Genomic DNA, 13,123 nt, shown 5'->3' on the forward strand with positions numbered 1-13,123 from the left:
TATAAAAAGGAAGACACGCGACACCTGGGTGTGGGGGGGGGGCGGTTAACAAAGGCACATGATTGAGTAAAAGGATGCTAATCTCAGTTTTTCACACACTATATCATCCTATTTCTATAACATTTTCAATATTGCAGACTCTTAGAACACAAACCAGATTGTGAAGATAATGGGAGACAAGAAGGCAAGAGTAAAGGAAGGAACCACACAGAAATAAGATTATTTCAGGAAAAAAAATTTCAGTATTTTTTTTGTTTGTTTGTTTTTTGTTTTTTGAGACAGGGTTTCACTGTAGCTTTGGAGCGTGTCCTGGAATGAGCTCTTGTAGACCAGGCTGGCCTCGAACTCACAGAGATCTGCCTGCCTCTACCTCCTGAGTTTTGGGATTAAAGGCGTGTGTCACCAACGCCCAGCAAACATTTCAGTAGTTTAACTGACTGAGTAGTTGGGGGGGGGGGCTCCATAGTTCTAAAGATACAAACACAGTAAACTAGGGCCAATTTCTGGGTTGTAGTGTTATAGAGCAATTATATGACCCGTAATACTTGGGGCAAAATGGGTATAGAGTCCCTTTGCTTTCATTTTTAAAAGATTTTTCTCTTATATTTTAAATTATATGTTTGTGTCTGCGTATAGGTACATGTATATGAGTGCAGGCATCAACAGAGGCCAGAGTCATTCAATCTTCCTGGAAGTAGAGTGTAGACACCTGACATAGACGCTGGGAACCAAATGTTTTTTTTTTTTTTTTTTTTTTTTTAAAGAAGGAAAGCACAGAAAAAGGCATACAAGAGAGTTGACACTCAGGGGAACAGACCGAAGTCCGTGTAATCGTAGCCCCGATATGAAAAGAGGGAGAAAATGAACAGACATAAACTATGAGAAGACCATGGGTAGCTCCCCAAACTGGTATCAGAATCCACCTTAGCCTCAAGAAACTTAATGAAACGGAAATAGAGGGAATACAAGAAACAGTTCTCTTTGAGTCGTGGTAAAACCGCCTAAAAGTCAAGACAACAAACAAATCCTACAAGCCACTAGGAAAAGGAATGCCACTTTCCCCTTTATCTCCCTGCAGGCAGCACTAACTCGGACAACCGGCATCTCACCAGACATCACAGAAGAAAGTCAACAAATGGAGATGTGCTTCCTCCTTAGCATTCGATGCTCAGCCTTAATGGTTTGTGTTGATCCTCAACTTGACAGGATCTAGAGCCAGCTGAGAGATGGGCCTCTGGGAAAGCCTGTGGGGCATTATCTTGACTGTGCTAACAGATATGGGAAACCTATCGTAATTGTAAACAGGACCATTTCCTGGGCGGGCAGCTGGACTGTCCAAAGTGGAAAAGCCATCTGAGCATGAGTGTACATGCAGTCACTGCTCTGGACGTACTGCCCTAGAACTGTGAGCTCAAAATACTCAAGCAGGACCTGGAAAGGCAGCCAGGCTGCTAAGAGAACTGGCTACTCTTCCAGAGGACTGTCGTTTGATTCCTAGCACCCACACAGAGGTTCATAGTCATCTGTAACTCCCGTTTCAGGGGACCCAATAACCTCGACCACCAGGGACACTACACACAAGCGATGCACAGAGTCCATCCAAGTAAAATGCAAAATAAAATAAAAATCTTAAAAACCAAGCAAAGCAAAAGCACCCTCTGTCATTAGGTTGTTTTTGCCAGGGTATTCTATCAATAAAATTATCTTCCAAAAGCAAATGGCAAAAAAAGATGTTTTCATGAAAATAAAGCCAGAAGACCACATTGTCAATCACTAGAATAAGTTCTAAATGTCTTTCACACAAAAGAAAGTAAGAAATATAACACATATGGGTGTTAATGGACTGATATGGTAGATTTATCTAAATTTATGTTGCTCTTGTAAAATTGCAATGTCTAGTAGACTTTAAGCACATGTAGGTTTAAATGTATACTAATAACCACACAAAAGGTGATGGGGAGGTATAATAAAATAATATATAACCAGCAAGATAAAAATGAAGAGAATGGAACAACTTAAAAACACTCAATTTTTTAAAATGTCAAAAAATAGAGAAAAAAATAAGCGAGCCAAACAGAAAACAATTACTAAGATGGTAAATAACATTTAAATCCATCGGTGATTAATTTTGGCGATTAATCATCAGTAGAGAACTGGGTAGCAGTTGTTACAGAGGAAGGAGGTACTTCTTAACAGCAAGCCTCCCTTAATTAAAAAAGTGAGACTTCCAGTTTTTCAGGCACCATTTGTTAAAGGTGCGGTCTTTTTTTTTTTTTTTAGTGTGGGTTTTGTCTTTTTTTTTAAGATTTATTTATTATGTGTACAGTGTTCTGCCTGCATATATGCTTGCACACCAGAAGAGGGCACCAGATCTCATTATAGATGGCTGTGAGCCACCATGTGGTTGCTAGGAATTGAACTTGGGACCTTTGGAAGAGCAGCCAGTGCTCTTAACGTCTGAGCCATCTCTCCAGCCTTTATGGGGGTTTTGTCTATTTAATCTTTGCCAAAATCAGGTGGTTGTGGGTGTCATCTTACCTAGAAATTTGATCCTTATTTTATACCCTGCAAAAAGATCAATTCTAAATGCACAGAAGACCTCAATGCTGTACTCAAAACATCTAAAGAGAACAATAAGAAGCACAGTTCAGGATATAGACTCAGAGACATGGACTTCTCAGGGGGAGGCCAACAACTGACAAGCTGTAGAGCATGAAATTAAAAAGATTCTATGCTGCAATGGACATCGAGTGAAGGAGCAGCATAGAGAATATAGAGAGAATAGAGAAAATCTTTGCCAGCTACACATCTGACCGAGGATCAGTGTCTAGGATGTATAAGGGGCTAATAAACAGAAACATCAAGAAACCAAACCACCCAATTAAAAACGGGCTAAACATGGGAGAGCGTTCTCAAATAAAGAAATACACACAGCTAAGAAATATCCTTAGCTGTCAGGGAAATGCAAATTAAAACTGCTTTGGTATTTCACCTTACCCGGTCCCAATGGCCAAAATAAATAAATGACAAAAGATACTTCCAAGGCTGTGAGAAAAGGGGAACACTACTCCCTGTTAGTGGGGATATAAACTCACACCACTGGGACATGGAAATCAGTATGACGTTTCTCAGAAAGCGAGAAGTAGAACTGCCTCGTTACCTAGCTACATCATTCCAGGGCATACGCCCACAGGGCTCTACATCCTACACCAGACATAATTGCTCCTCCATTTCCATCTCTGTCCTCCTCACGATGGCTAGGAAATGCGATGCGTCGCCTCTCAGTTCACCAATGGCTGACGAAGATGCGGTTTTTACACACGGCAGAGTTTCGTTCCACTTTAAGGAAAAACGAAATTTGCAAGTATGTGGATGGAGTCAGGTAACCCAGACCCAGAAAGATTACAGCCACATTTTATCTCCTGTATTTGGATCCTAGCAGCCATCTTCCGATTTGTGTGTTTACCTTGGAGCACTTAGAGAAGCCAGGATAGTAGGAAGGGCTTGCTGTGGGGGAAAGAGGGAGAAATAAAGAGCTTAAGGCTAAGAGGATAGTAGAACACAGGCGGTGTGAGGTGGACAGGAGCCTAATGAGACAGGGGGATTACATGGGGACAGAGACCGGGGAGTGGTGTGAAGCACAGGCTTGGGGATGCATCACTTCACACTGAGGGTGTTTTAAAAATCCACATGGAAGGCAGCTATTTTATATGCTTACTAAAAATCATAATAATAGGGTTTGGATGTAGGCATCCTACATGAGGAGTTAATTAAGGCTACTCCAAAAAACCCTGGGTTCCTTCCCCAGCACTAGAAAATAAAAGGGAAAAGGGGTTTCTGAACAACCTCCTGAAACCCAGATGCACACTAGAATCTTGCTATTAAATATGATCTATGTCTGGTTCTACCAATAGACATGCTTCCAAAATGATCATGGAGTCTGCATTCCTGAAGCTCCCCTGGTAACAATCTGTAGCCAGACAATATCCATAGAGCCAAAGCCATGACACTCCAATGGCTTCAAACATGACATATTAGTCCCAGGCAGAACATAGCACTGTGGCTACGTCAAGAACGCAATTCTTAAACTCCAGGTGCAACCCCCGCTAGAATGCATATCTAGGCACAAAAGAGCCAGTCTGCCATTTGACTAGGCAGATATTTTACATCGGAAGGGTAATTCCCTGTTTCCTCACAAGCCTCCCACAAAGGAACCTTCTTAGTATCAGCTGAGAGCAACAAACCCAGGCAATAAAGCCTCAAGTGGTTATTTTTTAAATGTAATCTTATTAATTTTATCCTTTGACAATTTCATGCATGTATATAACACATTCTGGTTACTTCCAAGCCCCCATTCTCTCCAATCTCCTTTCTCCCTCTGACATTCCCCCTTAGAAGTCTCTTCCTTACTTTCAACATTGTTTGACTCTGTCATGTGGCCCACTAATTTTGACCATGGCTGATTGTGTGACTGTAAGCTTCAGGGCATCCTTTGGAGTGCGAGGAGCTGTAGGTAGCCATGTATCTTAGTTACTTTCTGTTGCTGTGATGGAGCACCATGACCAAGGGGGAGAAGGAAGACTTTATTTGAGCTCACTGTTGCAGAAGGTTAGAGTCCAAAATGTCGGCTTGACAGCATGTGACAGGCATAGCGGCAGGGGCAGGAAGGCAAGAATTTACAGCTTGAACCTCAAGCAAGAGGCAGAAAGAGTGAACTGGAAATGGTGTAAAGCTTTTTTTTCTCACAGCTCATTTTCTAGTGAAAGGCTGCACCAACTAAACTCCATGTCACCAAATGGGGACCAAGTGTTCAAATGCCTGGCCCAAGAGGGGTCATTTGTCATTCAAATCACTGCAACAAGTGAAGACAATGACTACCTCTTCCCAGAACACACGTGCGCACGTGTACACACACACACACACACACACACACACACGCACGCACGCACGCACGCACGCACACGCACACGCACACACACAGTCACGCATGCCTGGAACTCTACCCCAGACCCACGCAGAACCCAGAGGATCTGATCCCACAGTGCCATATCCAACAAGCATTGAACTTACAAAGAATGGAATCAGGCCAGCTGCTTTGTCTTGCTCCAAGGCCTCCTGAAGGGCAGAAGCTCTCATGGAAAAGTTGCCATCCGAAGGGATTGCTTTTAACTTTACTCCACCAATTAATCCAGCTCTTTCTACAGAGGAGTGTGCCTGCAAGGAAAACAAGTAGAGCTGAGTCTGAGGGTGTGTTCCCATGGCTCTTGAGCGTGCAGAGCGCCTGGCCTGGGCTCTTGATGCCCCACGAAGGTGGCAGAGTTGGTTTCTTCTCCTCCTCCTTTATGAAGTCAACTCTTTCCTAGACTGGTTTGCATCCTGGAGTCTTGCTTTTCAATCTAATGAATCAAATACTCCCAAGGGTGAAGCGTTGGCTCTCTATTGACTAAGTTTTTCATTCTTTTGTGTGATTTTAAATCTATGTAGATTTAAATATGTAGCAATATGCACACCAAAGGTGACAGGGCTGTATGATAAATGAATGTGCAGGGCGGTGGTGACACATGTCTTTAATCCCAGCACTTAGGAGACAGAGACAGGCAGATCTCTGAGTCTGGGGCCAGCCTGAACTACAGAGTAAGTTCCAGGACAGTCAGGGCTACACAAAGAAACTCTGCCTTGAAAAAGGAAACAAACAACAATATAAAAAAGCCAACAACTAGGAAGGTTAAAGTGAAGAAAAATGGGCTGGAGAGATGGCTAAGAGGTTAAGAACACTGACTGCTCTTCCAGAGGTCCTGAGTTCAATTCCCAGCAACCACATGATGGCTCACAACCATCTGTAATGAGATCTGGTGCCCTCTTCTGACCTGCAGGCATACATGGAAGCAGAATGTTGTATACATAATACATAAATAAAATCTAAAAAATAAAATAAAATAAAATGAAGGAAAAGGAACAATATAAGATAGTTAATCAAAAAGTCAAGAAAATAAAATAAGTGAGCTAAAACTACTACATTTCTGTCTGTAGGATTTTATGAGCATGATAATGAACTCCAAGTCAGTCCTCTCAAGCCACAAGTTGGACTGAGTGGTCACAGCAAGCACGGTGCTTTTATCCCTTTTGCTAATAGAAAAAAAATAGGCTTTGAGAATGTACATGATTTACAAAGCTGGGATTTGGCATCAGGTTGGAGCCTCACTTCCAATTTTTCCACAGCGGAGCTTTAAAGGCAGGCCACAGGGGCACAGTGCAATTCCACACTGCAGAGATGGTAAGCAGCCAGTTGTGCGGGCTTGCCACATGTGTACTTTATTTCTGACTGGATCTATCAAGCTCCCACGATAGAGTAAGAAGTTTCACCCCTCCTGATCCCTAGGGAACTGCTCTTGGATTTGACATGATGCTAACTGTTCCTTGGATTCAGCTCCGGGGTTGGGGGGTAAAGGAGTGTTGGGCCAATGCCCACCCCAGCACACTCACCTGATCAGATGTGTAAGCGACCAGTTTTTCCATGATAGCAGCTTGTGTCAACTCTGGGGAGGCTGCCTGCAGCTGGCGGGTCACTTTGGTCCGAGCAGCCAGTAGGGCCACCAAGGTGGCTTCGCTGGCACTCCCCTGAATCCAAGAGAGAAAGGTCAAATGAAATTAGAAACGCTGCACAAGAACCTCTGTCTAAACTGTTGGAAGACATATTATTGTGTCCATAGTTTCCTTTAAAAGCTGAGCCAGAAATTGCAAAATTCACTCGTTTTTGCATCTCACATCTGCAGGGGCTGGTTTAGCTCTTGTAATTAGTTTGACATTGCTTTATCCATATTATGTCCCAGTGAGCTAACATTCTGATCCTGTAGCATATACAAGACTCTGCAGGTGTTCTCTCATGGGTTCTTTAGGCCTGGTCTGGGACACACTGTCTCCACTTCCATCAGAGGAAGAGACTGATCCAGGGCACCCTGCCCAATCCCTGCTCTGTGTTCCTATGCATGTGGACGGAACAATTTGTATTTGCTTATAACATAGGAATGCATTTTCCTTGACACACGGAGGTGGACTTGGACAGTTTCTCCCAATCCTTCATGGAACAGGCTGGGTTGTGCTCGCTCACTTCCTGCACTCCACATATTGAGGCTCTAGGCCTCAGCATCTCAGAATGTACTGTAATCAGAGAAATAAGATCTTTAAAGCCAGCCGTGGTCTATACTACATGATGTACACACATGTAGTCTTAACACTAACAAGCCTGAGGCCCGAGGATAACTGTGAGTTCAAGGCTAACCTGGGTTCCAGCTAGGGCTACAGTATGAGATTGTCTCAAAACACCCATGAGAAAAGAAGGCTGAAAGCAAGGAAGATAAGAGGAAAAGGAAGGAAGGAAGGAGGGACAGAGGGTACCTTTAAAGTAATAATTGAATTTTTCGGGTAGACCCTCATCCAATCCGACCGCTGTCCTGAGAATAAGAAACTAGCCAGCAGACATGACGGACACAGGAAGACAGAAGTGAGAAGATAGTTAACGGAAAACTCAAAACTGAACTTCAGGAAAACAATCCTGCTGTCACTCTGCTCTGGGCCTTCAGCCTCCAGGACTCAAAGGCAATGGACGTGTTGTTTCAGCTGTCTTGCTCTGTGCTATATTGCGGGGCCGGCCTAGTGAGCCAGTGCACGAAATCTCAACCATCTAGTTCAGCAAAGTAGAAAGGAATTGTACGCAATTCCTCTTTGGAGCCTGAGGGTGAGCAAGAGAAGTAGAGTCAGCAGCCATTGTGTTATCCCATTTAATTTGTAAGATAATCCTCTCTTTTTTAAAAAGGTTTTCATCTCCGGGTGGGTTTCTGTAACATTCCCTGGACTTGCAGCACGAGTTAGGGATGGCTAAAAGCGTAGCTCCACTTAGTCTTTCCTGGTACCTCCTAGCGTTTTTTGCTCAGCTTCCCCCGTAGACAAATCCCCGGGGGAAACCCATCGAATTTTTTGCTGATTCTGAAAGTTTATAAGAGCATGGAATTTTCCAGATAAATGTACAGCCCAGTGAATTGTGCAGAAATGAAATTTTTTCTTATTAATATTTTTTCTCCTTCATCAATCATGATCTCCCACTTTGATCTCCCAGCCTCTGTTTTTACTTAGTCTTCTGAATCAACTCCTGTTCCCTGAGGAATGGGGTAGGTTTTCCAGCTAGATACGTGTGTTCCTATTTCTGCAGCAGTAACGCATGAGTTCAAATAAACAGATAGACCACGGTCTTCACTCAGCATCTGAGTGACTCACACATCCCCTTCAGGCTGTACTTTCACAAGTGGTTGTTTTGCACAGTTTCGGACCATGTCAAAGAGGCCTGGCTGACCAGACTGGCAGCTATTTCAGGAAATTCAAGCTTCTGAAGGCAGAAGCGGCATCTCCCCCTTCTCCTGTGCATCCCAGTCCTGCTTATCTCTGTCTCTCTAGCCACATTTTGTTTTTCAAAGAAAGTGGGTAGATCCCTTCTGAGAAGTGTATGGGGGTGGGAAGCAGGGGGAAGTGAGGGGGCAGGAAAGGGGAAGGAGGAGGAACTGGGGTTGGTATGGAAAATGAAAAATAAATCTCTCTCTATATATATTTTATATTTTATTTATCTTATGTGCATTAGTGTTTTGCTATGGGGATGTCAGGTCCCCTGATCCTGGAATTACAGGCAGTAGCGAGCTGCCATGTGGGTGCTGGGAATTGAACCCTGGTCCTCTGGAAGAGTAGTCAGTGCTCTTAACCATTGAGCTATCTCTCCAGTCCCGAAAAGTAAATATTTTTAATAAAAAAAAATTAAAGAGGGTAAAAAAAAACAAAAAACAAAAAACCTGGAAGTAGTGGCATACGCCTTTAATCTCAGCACTAAGGAAGCAGAGGCAAGCAGATCTCTGTGTGTTCAGGACCAGACTGAGCTACATAGTGAGTTCCAGAACAGCCAGAGCTACATTGGACTTCTTTTGTAATGAATGATTGTGAGTGGCCATGCCACACCAAGGCAAGCCAAGCTCACTATGAGCTCAGTGGACACTGTCCACGTTCTGAGAGAAAATTTTTTGTTTTGTCAACAAAAAAAAATGATTTAAGAAATAGTCCAGTGAAAAAAATAATTTCTGAATTATTGAGATTATGTTGAGCACTGATTACAGATCCATTACAGATCCGTTTCAGGCACACTTGAACATCAAGGTGAGTGGCTCTGTCTCTTTCTGCAAGTGAGAATTTGCTGAGGGAAGAAAGAGAGAGCAATTGTTCTTTGTTAAGAAAGCAGTGGCTGACCATTGGGCTTCGTGGTGGAGAAGTGGGGAACTGAACAGACCTGAGCTGCATCCAGCTAAGCCCACACACTTGCTGCCTCCTTTACCTGGAACCACTTTCCTTGTGTCTTTGTGTGGCTCGCTGATGCCTTTGCTTCAGGCAGACAAAGGTTGCCATGGCGAGCCTGCTCTGAGGTGGGAGGGACCTTTTGGGAGAGTGGATGCTCAAGGCTGCTGATGGCCTGAACCGAAAGGTCCTTTCATCTTCTAGGTTTTACAAATGTCACCTCACACAGGGTAAGAAATTGGCAGCTTTTCTTCCACGAGAGCTTTCAAACCCAATTAAGAGACCCATTTTGCAGGTCTCATTTGTCCGGCCTCACAATGATGGTGTGCCTTCGGCTCAGACACCCACTGCTGCGCCAATGCTAAGCTGTGATTACAGCTCTGAGGGGATCGATAAGGCAGGCTGCCTCTCGGGTTGTCACTGGGCTCCAGGCTCTTTAAGGCTACACAAATTACAGACAATCAGCCTTGCGAGCTGAAAAGGGCCAGCTCCCTGCAGCAAACACAAGAAAGTCTGCTTCCCCCACTCCCCAACCCAAACTAAGTGGGTTGAACTCACAAGGGCTTTGTTGAAGCCTAGTCTGAGAGATGCCAGAATTAGTCCTAACCTAAGGCTGGAACTTCTTAAAATGAGATTGTCTTTAAAGATGGTTTAACCCACGATAACATTCAAACCTCCACACAATGTCATAAGCAAAGAGCCTGGGCAAGCTGGTATTAACACTCCGAATCACAGTTTACACACTGTCTTTGATTAGTTTCTGCCTCTTTTTTTTTTTTTTTGCTATGAAAACTATGGTTCATAATACAATGAATCCTTATGAGTATTTTGAGGATAAAAATTGATTATATAAAGCACAATAAATAGACTAAACACAGGTTTGTTGTGGTCATTCAATAAACTTAGCTACTTGTAAAATTCTTTGAGAAGTACCAAACTAGAAGATTCATCTTTGGATACTAAAGACTAAAAAAATTAAATTGGCTTCACTGTATGACAAGTGACCCAGAAATGCTTTCTTCTGTGGTTATGTTCTGGTCTTGGTGGATGACAGATGTGTCGCATAAAGGAAGCTGATGGTCTTGGAAGACTGCTGCCCCTTATCCTAAAAACTCTGAAATCTTACAAGACTGAAAAGTGCAATGTGACATGAATATCTTAGGTAGTATTTACATAAATCGTGACACAATTGTACTATTATTTTCAAAAAATATTTGGTCAAGAAGGGGACCAGAATGAGAGGAATAAGAAGTGATAGGTGTTGGAGAAAGGGGGTGGATAAAATAAAGTATAATACCACGTGTAAGGAAATGCCATAATAAAGCCCGTTGCTTCATTTTCTAACTTAAAATGCAAATTAAGATAAAGTTTTAGCTGGGTGGTGGTGGCAACAAACATCTTTACCCCAAGCACTAGGGAAGCAGAGGCAGACAGAGGAGAGTCAGATGGATCTCTGTGAGTTTGAGGCCTGTCTGGTCTACAGAGAGAGTTCCAGAACAGTCAGGGCTACACACAGAAATCCTGTCTTGAAAATCAAAATAAAGGGAAAGAAATAGCTTGGTTTTAAATGCCTGAGGGCCGGTGAGATGGCTAGGCTGCCCTGCAAGCCTGGTGACCCACATGAAGGTGGAAGGAAAAACTGACTTCACAACGTTGTCCTCTGACCTCCCCATGAGAGTCATGGCATGAGTATCCACACACACCCAATATGCGCACACACAACGATAGTAATAATAATAATTGTGATTAATAATGATAAACTAAATATTTAAATGGTGAAGATATAACAAAATAAAACATGGTGCAGAAAATGTGTATGTTATCGTATCATCTCGATTTATGTAACTCACAAATATAAAAATACTGGATAAGACCTAGAGGGAATTACACTCTAAAATAGTTGCTGCATTTTCCCATTTCTCCAGCGAGTGCCCATTATCCATAAATACAGAGGGCACAATAATTTTTAAAAGTGAAAAAGTGTAATCAAAACTGACACTGAAGATAGTAAATTGGTAATGTGGAAAATTACAGAGATACACAGAAAACCATGAGCAATTATTGAAAATATAGAGGAGAAAATGGCCAAAAAAGGGAGGGGGAACTATTTAAAGAGAGAGGGAGCGAGAAATTGTGGAAAAGGTAGAAAAGGTACTGAGTCTGGGAATTTAAGCTCCTGAGAAGCGTGGAGCTGGCCTACTCACTAACAGGGCAGAGAGACTGCCCCAGGTAGACAGAAAGCTCGGTCATGAGGAGGGCTTACCAAACGCTAAGCTCTCAGCCGAGTGTAGAGCTACGGGGAGAGCTTGCTCTGGGGTCAGGCCGACTGTGAAGAATGAGATACTTGCCCAGAAATAAATCAGCCAGAATTCCAGGCCCTGCCTCTGCAGACAGCTCTGCTGGCCTCGCAGCCCTGACCGGCTGTCTCTTCTCTGGACACTCTGACTTGATTGTCCTTGTCAAGGACAGCAAGTGTATCTATCCCTGGAAAACCAGGATTTCAGCATCAGAGCCTGGGGAAGTCACCGGGGTTTCACCTAGTGGAAATGGCTCTGGTTGCATTTCAGGGACTTTGTGTGGTAACCCCTACTCAAGCAGCAGCAAAAGCCTGTACAAGGTCTTTCATCCAAGGAGGTTTGGCTATACAGCACAACCTCTGAAAAGAAGAAAACGGTCCTGAGAAATGATAGCGGGACTTCCCTAGAACATTCCTGCCGCCATTTTTAGTCTGGCCCACAGTCTTCGTTTACGTTTCTGTTACAGTATGGCATATATGAACATTTACTAGAATACTTTTAGATAGGGTCTCATGTTGGACCAAGCTGGTGTGAACTCCCTGAAAGTGACTAGGAACTCCTGATTCTCCTACCTGAACCCCTCAGCTGTTGGTATTGCCCGCAGTCCCAGCCCATCGAGTACTTTATTCCCATCCACTCCCTACTTGCAGGGACTCAGTTATTCAAGTAACCTATTTAAGGAATGGAAAGTGGCTTGAGCCTCCCTAGTACTGCTGGCCTGCCCACAGATCTCTGCACCAGAAAGAAGGAGAATTTACATTTCCCAGCCCACTCCCCTTCTCCCCCCTCCCCCAGCCCACCCCGCCCCTGAGCCCTGCTGAGTTTGACTCTCTCCTGCCTGGCCAGCCGCAAAGGCTAGGAACTCTTTCATGGCTCTTCTGCAGATGGCCGTGCCGTGCAACACAACACAGACCGCATCTCCCACCACTAAGATACCAGGCCTCTTTCCCAGGCAGTGAGCTTGTTTACCTTTCAAGGGGAAAAGGGACTCTGCTGATGTGATTAACATTAAGAACCCTGACTTGGAAAGATTATCTTGGATTATCGGAGTGGACCCAATCCTATCACACGGGTCCTTAAAAGTGGAGACCCGGTTTCACATCTGCAGTCAGAACAGGACAGGGGAAGAAAGGTCAGTGAGATGGAACACAGCTGCTTCTGGAGATGGAGATGGGAGTCACAGGCCAGGGAATTCCGGAGGGCTTTAGAGAACTTGAGGAGGTGGGGAAATGGATTTTCCCCTTGGGCTTCTAAGATGACAATCTCGATTTTAGCTCATTAAAACCTAAGTCAGACTTACAGAACCATAGGAAAATAAATGTGCTCGAAGCCACTAAGCTACGCCTAGCATCCATAAGGAAAAGGTCATATGTTGGAGGTTAAAACGCCTGGTCTTATTGAAGAGTCTCAGGACTAGAAACCGAGGGCCTTGCTTTCTATTTAGTTTGGACACCCTAGACATGTGATCTTCCACAAAGACATTCTCCTGTCGGCCTCAG

General features: G+C 43.7%; 1 protein-coding gene across 3 annotated transcripts in view; it reads right to left on the reverse strand.

Annotated features, from left to right (window-relative positions):
* Ddc (dopa decarboxylase) overlaps positions 1 to 13,123 on the reverse strand; it is an 88,251-nt gene that overhangs the window by 47,475 nt on the left and 27,653 nt on the right. For all 3 annotated transcript variants that reach the window (XM_038323391.1, XM_042054788.1, XM_038323400.1), the window contains 2 exons: positions 6,484 to 6,618; positions 5,071 to 5,214 (listed from right to left, as the gene is read on the reverse strand). In XM_038323391.1, the coding sequence (XP_038179319.1) occupies positions 5,071 to 5,214; positions 6,484 to 6,618 (279 nt within the window). The remainder of the gene's footprint in view (positions 1 to 5,070; positions 5,215 to 6,483; positions 6,619 to 13,123) is intronic.

This window comes from Arvicola amphibius, chromosome 1 (assembly GCF_903992535.2).
Source record: "Arvicola amphibius chromosome 1, mArvAmp1.2, whole genome shotgun sequence".
In the NCBI taxonomy this organism is placed as follows: domain Eukaryota; kingdom Metazoa; phylum Chordata; class Mammalia; order Rodentia; family Cricetidae; genus Arvicola; species Arvicola amphibius.